The sequence below is a fragment of the Podarcis melisellensis genome (assembly GCF_964234715.1).
Source record: "Podarcis melisellensis genome assembly, chromosome: 3".
NCBI lineage: Eukaryota > Metazoa > Chordata > Lepidosauria > Squamata > Lacertidae > Podarcis > Podarcis melisellensis.
Window position 1 is genome coordinate 71,413,175 of NC_138530.1, and position 14,709 is coordinate 71,427,883.

At 42.5% G+C, this 14,709-nt stretch overlaps 1 protein-coding gene across 3 annotated transcripts in view; it reads right to left on the reverse strand.

Moving 5' to 3' along the window:
- Window positions 1-762: 762 nt before the first annotated feature.
- Window positions 763-14,709, reverse strand: part of FOXO3 (forkhead box O3) — a 106,648-nt gene continuing 92,701 nt past the window's right edge. The window contains exons 2-4 of one of the 3 annotated variants that reach the window (XR_014166631.1): window positions 11,099-12,538; window positions 10,266-10,350; window positions 3,272-3,376 (exon numbers count right to left, since the gene is read on the reverse strand). Coding sequence is in view for 2 of the 3 variants with exons in the window: in XM_081904756.1 (XP_081760882.1) it covers window positions 11,135-12,538 (1,404 nt within the window). In the remaining variant the exon portion in view is untranslated. Of the gene's footprint in view, window positions 3,377-10,265; window positions 10,351-11,098; window positions 12,539-14,709 lie in introns of all 3 variants that reach the window. The other 2 variants (XM_081904756.1, XM_081904757.1) reach the window with 2 other exon arrangements.

The window sequence follows — 14,709 nt, forward strand, 5'->3', positions numbered from 1 at the left end:
GTGCTTAAATATAGCTTGATGGTGTTCACTGTGACTATCCTATGGTTGTCAATAGAAGCAAGTTGCCTGTAGCTTCAGTACCCTAATCTAACTAGCTTGCATTTAGGCTCTTTGTTTACTCAGAAGTCTCCCTTGGTTCAATGATGCATGCTCTTTACACATACTTTGGGATGACACAATTGTCTCCCAGCAATACCCCCAATAAAGTATAAAAGTTGAGGAACATAGGCAGCTGCCTTTGCAGAGTCGGGCCATTGGTTCATCTAGTTCAGTAGTGTTTACATAGAGTCTTTTCCAACCCTATAAGGAAATGCCAGGAATCTGGGACCTTCTGCATGTGAAGCACATGCTGAACCACTGATCTACGTATGGTCCAGGTGCTTGGGCTTCCTTGGAAGCCTGTCACTTGGGCATTATATAAACACATATGGGAGCATAACAATGAGGATGGAAAGCTTATTGCAACCATTGAGCTGTGTCATCTCCAATAAGTGTACTTAGGATTATGGCCATGTAGTTTGATTCTATGCATGTTTACTCAAGTCCCCTGAAAAGTCCCCAATGATGGCAGGTGCTTAACTCTCTTCCACTGAAACAGGCTTAGTTGTGGACAGATTGCACACACAGTTTCTACTCTTTGTGTAAATTAATCACCTTACTAATATTAGAGCTTGCAAAATAAAGAATATACCTGTTTCTCTAATGAACTCCCTGAAATATTAAAGGAAATTCAACAGAAGTCAAATGAGGAAACCGTAAAGCTTGCTGTGTACCAGGTTTTTTTATACAGACTTCCTGTTGAGAAGAAAGACAGAAACTTACAAATAAAATAAACTGTTAGTCACCAAACACATTGCTATACTTTGGGGGGGGGAGGAACACCACAAAACAAAACAACAAAACACCCCAAAATGTCATTGTCAGCTGAATTCACATTTAATGATGTACCAGATACTCCTATGCAGTGAAGGCATGTGAGCAAAAATTCTTAACTAGCTTTGGTAATAGGTACCTGTAACTGAGTCTCTCTAAAAGAAAACGACACCTTCCTTAAGCCCCTGGAACAGATGACAATTGTACAGTGTTTTCCTCTCGGGGAAGCCCTTTCCAATGTGGAGAACAAACGCACACATTGGTTATTTCTGATTAAAGAAATATGATAAACTGGACCCTGCCATTGATAAATATACCACCTTAATTCTTAAAAAAATAGCCTGTATTTTTTTTTTATTTTGCGTTTTTTGGAAAATGATAAAAATCTTTTAACTATCTGGAAAGTTTATATTCTATGAGCTACTTAGAACCACAACAGCACAGAGTTTTCATAATTCAGTTTATGAACTGCATGATGGAGTTCACATGTTCATCTAGAGAATAGCGCAGCACAGTCATGAGGAAGAGGCTACAGTACGAAACAAAACTTCCATCATATAAGGAGCTGTAATTTCACCAATATTACTTCAAAGGGCTGGAAAAGAAGGAGCAATATGGGGCCCACAGATGTCTGTGTGCGTGTGTATAAGTGTGTGGGTGCTTGTGGGTGCCTACAAGTGTGGCAGCTGAAGGGAGTCACACCACAAAGTACATGGTTCATGTGCCAGTGGAAACTCATGCACTGAAACTTTGGGTTAAAATGCTAGTCTGTTCTCCTAACATTCATGCATAATGATCCGTTTCTGTACATAATAAAATATATTTATATATTTATATGCATTATGTCTTTTTTATGCCAAGAAAAGTTCTTCATATACCACTTTGGAGAAATCCTGTATACGTTGTCCTACCCAAAGTGACTTCACACCACTTCCTGCCCCGCCCCACCCAAAAAAATTGAATCGTACCATTGGGTTTTCCTCTTTGCCCTTATCTTCCCCAAAAGGTATCAATAAAAAGTAATCAAACAGAGAGGACCTGCACAGCACCATACCTTTCAGTCATTATTACCATATAAATTTACAAAAGAAACCCATATAAGCAAAATATATAAAAACTACTTTGTTTTTCCGTGGAATTTATCCAATTACAGTCTACGCTCCTATGAAAAGCTATCTGTATGTATTCCCCCACCCTGTCTCTCCTTCCCGCCTTTCCCTCTGCTTCTCTTCCTAGACTCGATGACACTTCAGAAGAAGGAAAGAATAATCAAGGAGAGGATGTAAAAATAATTACCAATGTAATAAATCATCCAAGTCCTGGATGATGCATATACATAAAACTCTCGTTTTCATGCAATATAGTCTTTTTTATTTTAGGTCTTTGTTGTTGTTGTTGTTGTTACTATTATTAATAAATTTAATCTGAAATTAAGCTGCTGCCTTCTAGGCTGTTAAGGACTAATTGTCTGGCAAGATGGCAACCAGGGCAGACCACTTACTCATTTTCAAGATCAGCCAGTTGCTAAATTGCCTGGGCAGGCCAAAATCACAATCACAATCACTGCAGCTGTTTTGGCAGAACTGCTAGGATTACGCACTAGGCCCGAGTCGATTTGACTAATAGCAAGCCAGTTATTGACTCATAAAACACTATGAATTTACCCCTCCCACACACACAGCCTCATAGCTTTCGAACACTGGTAAGGATGCAGCCTTGGTGGTGGCTAATTTTGTGAGGTAAAATGCACCCTCTTGGTATTGAAAGGAAAGAAAGGAGTACCCTTAAATTTAAGCAAAGACTTTTGGGGGTGGGGGGGAAGGGTTCTGAATCAGAATCAACCAACTAAAAAATAAAATAAAAGCCCAAACCATATAACAAGCAAACATGAAAACCCCTCATAAACCACCTTTCAAATTTAAATAGTTGGTAGGTGCTATAAAGACTGAAATATTCAAGTGCTGTTGGTATTTTCAAGCCAAAATCCATTCGGCTTTTCAGTGTGCATATATTAGTCTGCATTTCATAGTCATGAGGAATCGGCATGTGAAAAGGAACAATTTAAAGCATTTCACGGGGGTGGGGGGGGGAGGGAGAATACTCACACCTTAAGAGGGGTAGGAGAAACCCTGAAAAATAAAAGCCAACCGAAAGCATCCTGCAACCCATAAACATATTGGAACCCCATATACTGATTGACAAATAAGCTATTATAAAGGCTACACAGTGTGTTCTGAAACAGGGTGGTGGCTAAACCAACATATCCTCAAGTTGGTGGTGGGACATCCCATAAAAGGAAGATTTTGCATACTTCAGAATGAGTTCAATTCCAGACACGGCGGTTCATCACTCTGGTTCCGGGGCTCTTTAACAGTCTCTGTTTTGTTAGGAAAATAATGCAGGGTTCACAAAGGTTATAAGCTGTAAACGGTATCCCTGTCCTTGCTGACAGTTGATTTGGCAAAGTTTTCCCCCCCTCTAGCTCTCGTGTCAGATGAAGGGCCTGGAAGAAGAAAAAAGCAAGACAAAACAGCATCAACGAATGTCCACAAACTGTCAAAAGAGGCAGATAACTGGAAACATTGGCTTTTTAGACAGTTTAGCATTGTCCTGTGGAGACCTGCATTTGTTATGCTACATATCCCTTTACCTTAAAGGCGTGTCGCTACAGAGAATGGCATTTAATCCAAGTCCACCCCCAGTCCACTCCATTACAATTCCACCTTAAAGGAAATCCAAAATGTTGGGTTGTAGGAACACAGAAAACGACCTTATGCCAACTCAGACCACAGGTCTATCTAGCCCAGTGTTGTCTGTGCTGACTGGCAGCAGATCTCCAGAGTTCCTTTCCGTCTTTCCCAGTTCTGGAGATGCTGGGGATAAAGAACCATGCAAAGCAGTTATGCTATGCTATCACTGTTGATGGCAAAAACACATGCAGAGCACTAGACAGGTGAGGTATCCTCAACGTCACTCCTTTTCTGTCATCTTTCTGGAGCGCATACACAGAGCAGCTTTGGGCGTTATGTAAAATAATGGAATCATGCTTTTTCACACAGTTCCAATGTCTATAGAGAAAGCACTGCTCCCACGCCTATCATGGAAGTTCAGGGGAGCTTGGAGAATGATAAAAATATTGTGTGTTTTACGGCAATCAAAACTAGCTTATCCTTAATCTTGACACTGTCAAGCATTTTATGAACAAGCAATTGGATAGATCAATACATTTACTTTTTTCCATTTGCTGTAAAGTCAACATTAGGATCACAGGCATCAGAGTGTTTGGCTGGCTAGCAGGCATCTCGCCTAGTAAATCTGTCTCAACGGTCGGTATACGGATATTTGCTGACACTCAGCCAGCCTTTGAATCTTGTAATGCGACCTGAGCAACGGAGTATGTGAACACAACCGCTAATTCTTCTAGGGCTCATGCACACATGTGGCTTAGTCCAGGGCAGCGGATCAGTCACGTAGTCTCCAGTTATTTGGGGAATCTTTGATGCTTAATCCCTTGCAACTCCTACCTCGTTAAGGAGGTATAAATAAATCCTTGGTACCCGATTTACAAAATTCCACTGATATCATTTGGTTGCCTGGCCTCTATTTGAAGTTCTCTTGGATCAGAACAAAAGAGAACAAAAGCTGACTGTTCTGATTACCATCCTGTGTGCTGGCTAACAAGAACAACAAGGGATGCTAAGAAGAAACAACCAGCCCACAAAGTGCGGATTTATGATGCAAGTACGGTGAAAGGGAACACAGGGCACCTGCAACGTTATCAAGTTGTGTGGAAGAAGGAATTTCAGCACATGCAACATTTCTCATTTCATCAGCGTACGGAATCCCTGTCTACTTTCTCATTCTGGTCCCCGTCCCCCCAACTAGATATGCTTAGTACAGGGGTGAGAACCTCAGGCCTTGGGGGCCCTGGCAACTGCAGGACTGTCTGCGGCTTGGAACTCCCCCCAGCACCCTCACTAGTCCTGCTCTGAAACCCCAGACTGCTTTTGCCTGAATGGAATGTGTCCTGAAATGTGACAATGCCTCTTGCTTTCCCAACTAAGGAGATAAGTGGGGGGTGGGGGGTGGAAGGGTATAGAAACCTCTGGCTTTTGCAGGGCTGCAATGTAGCCTAATGTAAAGAGGTATGAATCGCAACTATTGCTTCTTCACTCCTTTTTGTCTCTGACCCCTCTCATCCACAGGTAGGCAGCTCCTGGAAAATTGCCCACAAGGGGATGCAGCCTTCCGGCTGAAATAGGTTCCCCACCTTGTTTAGAAAAAGCATGGCCTGTCCCAGTGGATGGAACTACAGTGAGAACAAAAAGTCAAAACCTGTTAACATATGGAAGAACTCACCCTGTTACTTGGTTAACTGAAGTGGATTGCTTCATTGACTCTGGCTCCCTGAAATGCCTGGGGTAATGGCTAGAAAACTAGGAAATTGTTTTTGGGGTGGCAAGAAGGCTGAACGTCTCTTTCTTTAACCCCTAGGCGCAGAGTGTAGTAAGTGCTGGCTTCCCTCCTTCATAGGCTAAGGGGGAGGAGTAATGTTCTACTTGCCTGGGTAGGTGTGGCTAACTCAACCACCGCCATTTCCTTGTCCCCAAGAAATTTCTTTAGTGAAGGATATGGCAGCTGTCAGCCAGCCAACAAACACAACTCCTACAGGTGCACCTGCTAGTGGGCCAGCTAAGTAGTACACGTCTCTCTTTCCCAAAGATAAAGTGGGGAAACAGGAAGGGAAGAAGCTGTCGCTTGTCATACCACACATCATAAGGCAAAGAAAAAGATGCAGGGCCTTTTCTTTTCCTGCCCCAAACCAATCCCCCAATTTTCAGCTCATTGCTGAAAACTGGCAAAATGCTCTCTCACAATTTGATCCCTGTGAATGAGGTGTATGGGGTATTTATTTATTTTTCACCTGCCCCAGCATGAAGAGAAACTGGTTTTCTCTTCACCTGATTTTGCACTTGTGCAAAATTCAAGGGGCACCGCAGATAAAACACCGCACAGCTGCTTTGTATAATTTCATACTGATGTTCAGTGGGGTTAGTTCACACATTCCTCTGCCAATTGTCAGGGGGCTGATCACATGGAGCACAGATCAGAGGAAGCTGCCTTCTAGCAGGACAGACCGTCCATTTCACCCAGGATTATCTACTCTGGCTGGCAGAGAAGCTCCCCAGAGTCTCAGTCAGTTACCTGCTGGAGATGCCAAGCATTGAACTAGGATCTTCTGCATTGCATGCTCCACCCCTGGCTTGGCTCTTAAGATAAGCAAACTCCCATGTCTATCAGTTTCTACTCCTGTCCCAGCAAGCTGTCTTATTCAGAACCAGACCATTGGTCCATCTGGCTCAGCAATGTTTAAACAGACTGACCATGGCCCTCCCAGATTCCCGACAGTGGTCTTTCCAAGTCCTACTTAGAGATATTGGGAATTGAAATAGGGACATTCTGCTGCAGATGATCGCCATCTGAGCTGTGTCCTTCTCCTGCTTCCAGGCTCTGCTCCCTGCCTCCCCCAAGGAGCCATAAGGCTCCACTCATCCCTCAACAGGGTTCCTCCTCCACTGCCTAGGCACCACCTGCTTATCTCCAAAGCTCTTTTTTTCTGGTCTCTGAGTTTAAGAATCTCAAAAGACCTGGCAATGGTAATAAGAACTAGTGTTTAGATTTTCTCCACTGCAACACTTTGTAAAGTAAAACAGATAAGGGTTGTTGGCGAACAAGATAAATAGGGATTCATTTGAAAAGAAATATACTTTTGTCAATCAAGACAGGTTAAAGGCTGATTCACATGGCCAGCACATGGCCTGAGGTCTTATGAACTGGCTTGCAGAGTGTTTTCTTTGCTTTATAACGAGCTTTATAATTAGTGGTACTTTATGTTGCTAGGTGACAACTTTGTTGATTTAAAAATAAATAAATAAACAAAGAACTATTATAATCGAGTTAACTTTCCATCAAAAGCGGAAAAAGTATGGAAGTGGATAGCAAACTGTGACACCCCCTCCCTTCCAGCCCAGTCTGCTTTGCCCTAAAATAACTATTCTGGTTATTCCACCTTTATACTGCTTGGACTGAAAAGTCTTTTTATTTGCTACTGTCTAACCTCATTCCACCACTGTTAGCTTAGAATTGAATTCCCCAAGCTCTGACCTCAGCTGAAGTGGGAAGAGAGAAGCCCATAAGTATTACCTAATGCAGATTACTGCACCCATTGGCTTCCCACAGGTGTTAATTATGCTGTGCTGGAAATTTCTCCAGAATGGGAAAGGTGACGCACTGACGTTTCCCCAAGTGCAAGGTACAGTAAATGTGTCACTGGTGAACCTGAATTTGAGCTAATCAACAGGGAAGCCATAACATTCCATCCAATATAAACATTTAGAAAAAGGAGAATTCTGTGGTACCTCAGGTTAAGTAGTTAATTTGTTCCTGAGATCCGTTCTTAACCTGAAACTGTTCTTAACCTGAAGCACCACTTTAGCTAATGGGGCTTCCTGCTGCCGCCGCACCGATAGAGCATGATTTCTGCTCTCATCCTGAAGCAAAGTTCTTAACCCGAGGTAATATTTCTGGGTTAGCGGAGTCTGTAACCTGAAGTGTATGAAACCCCAGGTACCACTGTATTGATGTGTGGAGTGAAGCAATGAATGAAGTACAATAATCACTGTGTGATCCAAAAATGATTTAAGCTGGCTTATCTAGAGATGCCAAGGCCCTGAAAAACCCAGCAAATTGTGTGTGTTAATGCCCCCATCTTTTCCCAGGCCTTCACATCTCTAACTATTTATATAATTTATGGATCATGTTGTACAGGTATAATATTGTTGCTAACTGCTTCTCCAGAGCAGCCCTACTTAATACAATACCGTTACCCATGAACAGGATTTCAGCTTTATTCTTTGTAGGTCACAGATGTGTCTGAATCAAGAATTGTATTTTAACATCTGAGTTGCCATCAGCTGATAGGATACTTTTAAACAAGCAAGGAAATAAAACAATGCTTTGGCGACAACCTGTTACAAATTACTCCCAAGGCTTACAAGGAATTTTCAAGTTAAGGTAAAAGAGCAATATTTATGTCTGGTGACCTGAAGGTAAGATAGTTGGATCCAGTTATCCCTGCATTAATAGAAGAACTCATTCACTCATTCCCTTGGTGGGGGGAGCACTCCTCTAACCCCCCCAGAGCAGATATTGGGGGGCATAGGAGGCTGGGGTGAGTATCAGCAAAAACTACCTTCTTTCTACTGCCTGTGGGATCATCCAGTTTGTTCCTCTCTGTACAACTCAGGTTCCAACACATAATTTATTTATTTATTTTCAAAGCCAACATGGCTCTCTTCTGGCTCAGATTTTTTTTTAAAAAAAAATGGGTGCCTATTCAGGACAATCTATTTTCCAATAATATTTTACAATCTAGCACATAAGAAGTCACTGTTAATTTGTGAAGTGGATGTTAAAAGATAAATGGTTTAGGTGTACAGTGGTACCTCGGTTTAAGAACAGCCCTGTTTAGGAACTATTCAGTTTACGAACTCCGCAAAACCGGAAGTAGTGTCCCGGTTTGCGAACTTTACATCAGTCTATGAACGGAATGGTGGAAGGGCACCGGCGGAGGGAGGCCTCATTAGGGAAAGTGCGCCTCGGTTTAAGAATCGTTTTGGTTTAAGAACAGACTTCCGGAACAGATTAAGTTTGTAAACTGAGGTACCACTATAATTCAATGTGGCCTGATTAAATGTAGGGTGAACCTTGTACGGGTTCATATTCCAACATTGTCGTAGATCTACTGGGTGCCCTCGGGCAAGTCAATCTCTCCCAGCTTTCGTTTCCTATCCACAATAATTTGGGAACATGATTGATGTCCCTTATACAGATGTTGTGAAGATGAATGATGATGGGAAACTACCCAAATTCATAACACAGAAAAGATGGATATTAAAGATTGAAGGGAAAATCCTAGTAGAGCCTAGGACTTGCCAATCAGAAGGTTGGCGGTTCGAATCCCCGCGACGGGGTGAGCTCCTGTTGCTCCTGCCAACCTAGTAGTTCGAAAGCATGTCAAAGTGCAAGTAGATAAATAGGTACCGCTCCGGTGGGAAGGTAAACGGTGTTTCTGTGCGCTGCTCTGGTTCACCAGAAGTGGCTTAGTCCTGCTGGCCACATGACCCTGAAGCTGTACGCTGGCTCCCTCGGCCAATAAAGCGAGATGAGTGCCACAACCCTAGAGTCGGTCATGACTGGACCTAATGGTCAGGGGTCCCTTTACCTTAACCTTATGGTGTTTTTTTTAAATAGACCTGCAGGATTCAGGAAAGAAACCCTGATTACTATAAAAAGGCAAATTATACATAATAAAAAACCTTGCAGATTCCAAGCATACTGGGTAAGAGGAATTCGGGATCTAAAGCTAAACAGAATGTAGTGCTCACGGAAACATTCATTCATAGAAAGAAGAAAAAGCAACTGGAAAAAAGTCACTCTCTGCACTTCCTAACACTATTGATACAAGAAGCAATGTGCCAGGAAGTCCACCTGATGCTGCTCTGTGTGTTCTAAAAATACCAAGCAATGCTGTCATCTTGTGAGAGTGTGGTATCTCATAATTTTGGCATCTGTAGGAACAGCTAGTTTCCAATTATCCTTGCTGAATCACATGAATAGCATAATGGCCTTTAAAAGGCAGACAGAAAAATCTCAACTGATGGCCCATTATTTTATTACATTATATTACTTTGCATTATGCCAGGCACCCACAGATCCACTCACCTGCTTGCCAGAGGCAAGTGTCCTCAGACCTCTGCTGAGCTGGATGCCCAACAGTATATAGATCACCTCCCCCAAACTCTCGTTTGTGCTGCATATGCAGAAGGTAATACACAGTGAGAGTCTCTTCAGAGCATTGGAAGAGACGCCTTGCCAAGCATAACTTCCCCAAACCCAATGCAAATAATATAAGACTCTACCTCTCCCCAAGCCTTCTGCATGTACCAAAGGACCCTATGGAGGGAATGTGTATGATTTTATTTGGGGAAATGGCACAGAGGGAAAGGATTATTTTTCTCCTGTGGCCAAGGCCCTGATCCAATTCAGGGTCCTGCTTTCAATTTTCTTTTTCAAAACTGTGGGAGATCTTAATTATCAGCCTTCAACATGATGTCTACTTTGGCCCTCAAAGGTCCTGTTTTTGAAGGTACGGTATCTCTTTCTGAAAAACATTCTCTATTATTTCAGGCTAAATAGAGTTAACATTGGACACAATGGATGTCACTTTCACAGGATACTCAATTTTTTTTATTTTGTGGGCAGTAAATGCCTTTGAGGGAGATTATTTTAACACACATAAATTTTCAAAAAGCTGCTTCACTCCCTTGTACCATCTTCTGTTGTGGCTTTCAAGTGCCAATTGTTCAGAATTTCTCTGTTGTGCTACAGGTGGCATGAGAGAATGTGGAAGCAGATCTGCAACAACACAAACAAGCTACCATGAGATTGTTGCTGTTCATCATCCTGAAAAATTTAGGCCTTTAATTATTTGATCATTAACTATAATCCACATTACGAAAGGAACATGTAGCTTTCTCTATTGCCTATTTTGTTGATGATACCATTCATTTTTCTCACCATGTGCAATTCAGGGCAAACTGACTAGTGAGAAAAACAAAACATATAAGAAAGTAACTTATATGTTGTGGTACAGTTATTCTGGTGGGAGTGGAACAGGGCGGGGGGAGAGAATATCATGGACAGCGGATGCAACATGTATCAAACCATCACTAAACAGAATAGTTTTACTATCTGAGGATGTGTTGCTGCATTGTAATTATGAGCTATATGAGAGGAACTATAGGTTCAGAGGTTCAAAATGCCTCTGTGTCAGAATCCTCTCTCAACAGACTATGGTCCCCACCACCAGCATCATACACTTGGGAGCTGATCATGTGTAGAAGAAGAATATCACTGTATATCTGTTAATAAGATGTGCCTATAGTGATCACCTTGTAGGAGAGTGAACCTGAACCAGCTCTTAGTCACAGCTATGGTAAGCACATAACTGGAATACACGGCATTGCTACCTACTCATCAGCACCCCACTTTGGTTTATGGAGTTTGTTGTAAAAGGCTGTACTTTACATAAACCATATGTGCATATGGTAAGGGCACCGCCTAATGAGATCTAATAAATGACAACGGACTAAACATCGCTAACCTGCTTTGCCCATTTCCCCCTCTTTGCATAAATCCTTTAGCCTGGAACCCAACTCTGTGACGAAGCTTGCTTAGCACCAGTGAAGTTTCCCACATTCAGAGTGACAACATTCTGGGCTGAGATGAGGGAATCAAAGTTAAAATCCAACCCATCTGCATCCATGAGTTCGCTGCGGATAATGGACTCCATATCACATTCCAAGCTCCCGTTGAAAATATCCAGGTCCAAATCACTGGGGAATTTATCATGCCCCATGACTGGAAGGCTCACGCTGCTGGAGTACAAAGAAGAGCCTGAGAGTGAGTCAGAAAGCGATTGCATAGACTGGTTGGCAGGTGACTGTTGCTGGTGTTTTGTCGACCCAACGTTGCTTGTGTCACTTAAGCCCATAGTACCGACGGAATTCGACAAGGCACGACTGCCACCGAGAGAGGAATTCTGGGACTGGTGCTGGTGGTGGAGCAGATTCTGGTTGACCAAACTCCCCTGACTTGGCTGGGCAGCAAACGACATCATGGGATCATTCCGGAGCATAATATTCCTGCGTACGTTATGGGCAGACACAGCTGTGCTAGCTTGTGACATGAGTGGATCAGACTGAGTCATCATGACATCGCTGTGGCTATGCGAATCCGAAGCCAGCAGATCCTGCAGTGTTTGGTTATTGTAATGCGAAATGGAAGAAAATGTAGCTTGCTTGTTCTCTTGGATGGTTTGCATGGGAGACTGACGGAGGGAATTCAGAGATGATGGTCCAAACACAGCATTGTTGAAACTACTCGATGGTGAACCAAGACCTGAACCTTTGGAGCCGTATGGAAAACTTGAGCTTCTTTGCATGAGTCCCCCTGTGGGCGACTGCTGGGAAGAGGGGAGGGTTATATTGTCCAAAAGATCATCCATAAGATTGTCTGTCAGACCATCGTTCAAGTTCATGGTGCCCGCCATATCAGTCAACCTTGGCAGCTCAACATTGCCAGGTTTATTTACTGAGGGAGACATGCTGGGTGGACTACTATACAGCATAGGGGAAAGTGGAGCATCATCATCCTGAACCTCATCTAGCTCAGTGCTGGCCAGTATTGGTGACAAGCGGCCACTTATTGTACTGGCATTTGAATTTGTACGAGACCGGAAATCTGTCCAGGCGTCTAGCTCATCGCTGCTGCGTGAAGTTGGGCTACCTGGCCACTTGGAGAGCTGGGAGGGGCTGTCTTCGCTTGTTTCCTGTGCAGCTTGTAGTGCTGCCTTCTTCTTAGCTGCTCGTCCTCGGCTCTTGGTGTACTTGTTGCTGTTATCCATCGAAACAGCACGTCTCCGTGGTGCTTTCCCACCTTTCCCACCGTCAGGGTTGATCATCCACCATGAACTTTTCCCAGTTCCTTCATTCTGTACCCTGATGAATCGACTATGAAGAGACAAGTTGTGCCTGATCGAGTTCTGCAAGAGCCACAAAAAACAAAAGAAACAAAAAACAAGGAAATTTAGAATGGGGGCAAATTTCCTTTGTCCATCTCAACAATCTAAAAATAACATGGAAAAAAATAAGAAAAATTACTAATTCTACTACTACATCTACTATCAGCATTTACTGATGCTTAGGAACACTGAATTAATGTGGTCCATTCCTAAAGAGCAGGGCTGGCTGACCTGTGACCCTCCAGATGTTGTTGGACTACAATTCCCATCAGCCCCACCCAGCATGGCCAGTGGACACGGATGCTGGCATCTGGAGTGACCATGCTGGCTGAGGCTGCTGGGAGTTGTAGTCCAACAACACCTGGAGGGTCACAGGTTAGCTAGACCTGCTGTAGGGTTATCATGATTCTTTGGGTCAGAGATGTTCCTGGGAAAGTGTATTTAGAACTGATGTCATTGTTGGTTTGCGTGTTTCAATGTGAATTTTTGAACAACTTTAATATGACTTTTTGACCTGACCCTCCCCTCCGATTCTGTGGGTTCATTAACGAAGGAGAACCCGCTTTCCTTCATTAAATAAAATATCCCATTGAAAAACCTTACTGAGATAATCGTATGTTTATTTTAGTAAGCTGATGCATCAGTACATTGCTAGAAGCCAAGATAGTTAGTAAAGATACGCTGTGATCCCAAGCACATGTATTCAAAAACCAGTTTTGTAACAAGCTTATGTCCAAATCAAGGTCTTCATGATCAGGACGTAAAACATGTTTGACATGTTTTAACCTAATGGCCTTCTACAAATAGCACTAGCTATAGTTACTCACTCTACAGTTTATGGATTCGTTATGTATTTCCTCCTCTTTTCCTTTAGTGACACTCCTTCAGCGACATCTGAAAGAAGAAACTGGCCTAATACTCTGGTGCCCAGAAAAGCCTCATAATTTTCCAAAGAATGCTTGCCATTATATACAACAGCACAGCCAACTGTTACGTTATAAAGAACTAGTCAACCTGTAAAAAGTTCCAACATGTTGACAAGCTTTCAGTGAAAAATTTAGGAAGTGAAAGCCCCATTGATATGCCTATAACTGCCTCAACTAAAAGGGAAAACATACCCACTGCCCAGAAATTTCTATGCCATTTGGGACATTTGTTAGGGTGGATAGACTCAACGCAAGAGGAAATGAACCAAGAGTTGAAAAGCCATTCCACCACCTCTATGAGAAGTGCCTCAAGTTTACAATAGCTGAACTGAGCAAAATACCTGTAGAGTCTATACTTAAAAGTATAGCCTAGAGTAGCACTTTTGATTAAAGTTTTAAAATCTGGTAAAATCCCTCTGTGATGTTGAATGCTTAAATGGGGAGATTAACAAGTTCTTTTTGAAATATGGGTGAATATTGGTTGTATCTATGTTTGAAAGACAAATATACATCTTTTGCCAGCATATTTTGAAAACAAAAGGCATCAAGAGCTCACAAAATACAGGTTTTTATATGCATAAAAAACTGTTTTTTATGTACCACAGGGATAAAGTGAATGATTCACATTGGCATCCCTACCACTGACATAAATGGGATGGATGACATTAAGTAAATGGAAGACATCTGGGTATACAAGAAATCTGGTCCACATGCTTTTTTAATTCAATAGTACTGTAAGCACTTTAAAAAAACCTGTTTTGTCTGAGGCCAGGTCAATTAAAGGAAAAAGCCAGACCCAAGTTCTTCCTGCATCTATACACAGTAGGCATATATTGGAGTATCACTTTAAGAAAACAAAAAGTTATGCTAGCCACTATTCTTTCTGTGTAAGCAAAGATGCACGGCTCCAATAATTTTTTTAAAGGTTCCCGAGCATTTTCTTTTCACTTTGCCAGATAATGGCTTTGATCCACAAACCATTTGCTCTGGCACCCTCTGGGTTAAGATTACTGCAATGCATTATACATGGGGCAGCCTCTTAAGACAGTTTGGAAACTTCAGTTGGTGCTCAATTTAGCGGCCAGGTTGCTCATTGGTGCAAGACAGTTTGAGCATATAATGTAAATCCTGGCCCAACTGCATTGGCTGCCAATTACCGGTAGTTTCCAGGTCCAATTCAAAGTGCTGGTTTTGAGTCATAAAGCCTTAAAGGCAAGGGTCTTCAAACTATGGTCTGTGGGCCAGATCCGGCCACCAGGGTCCTGA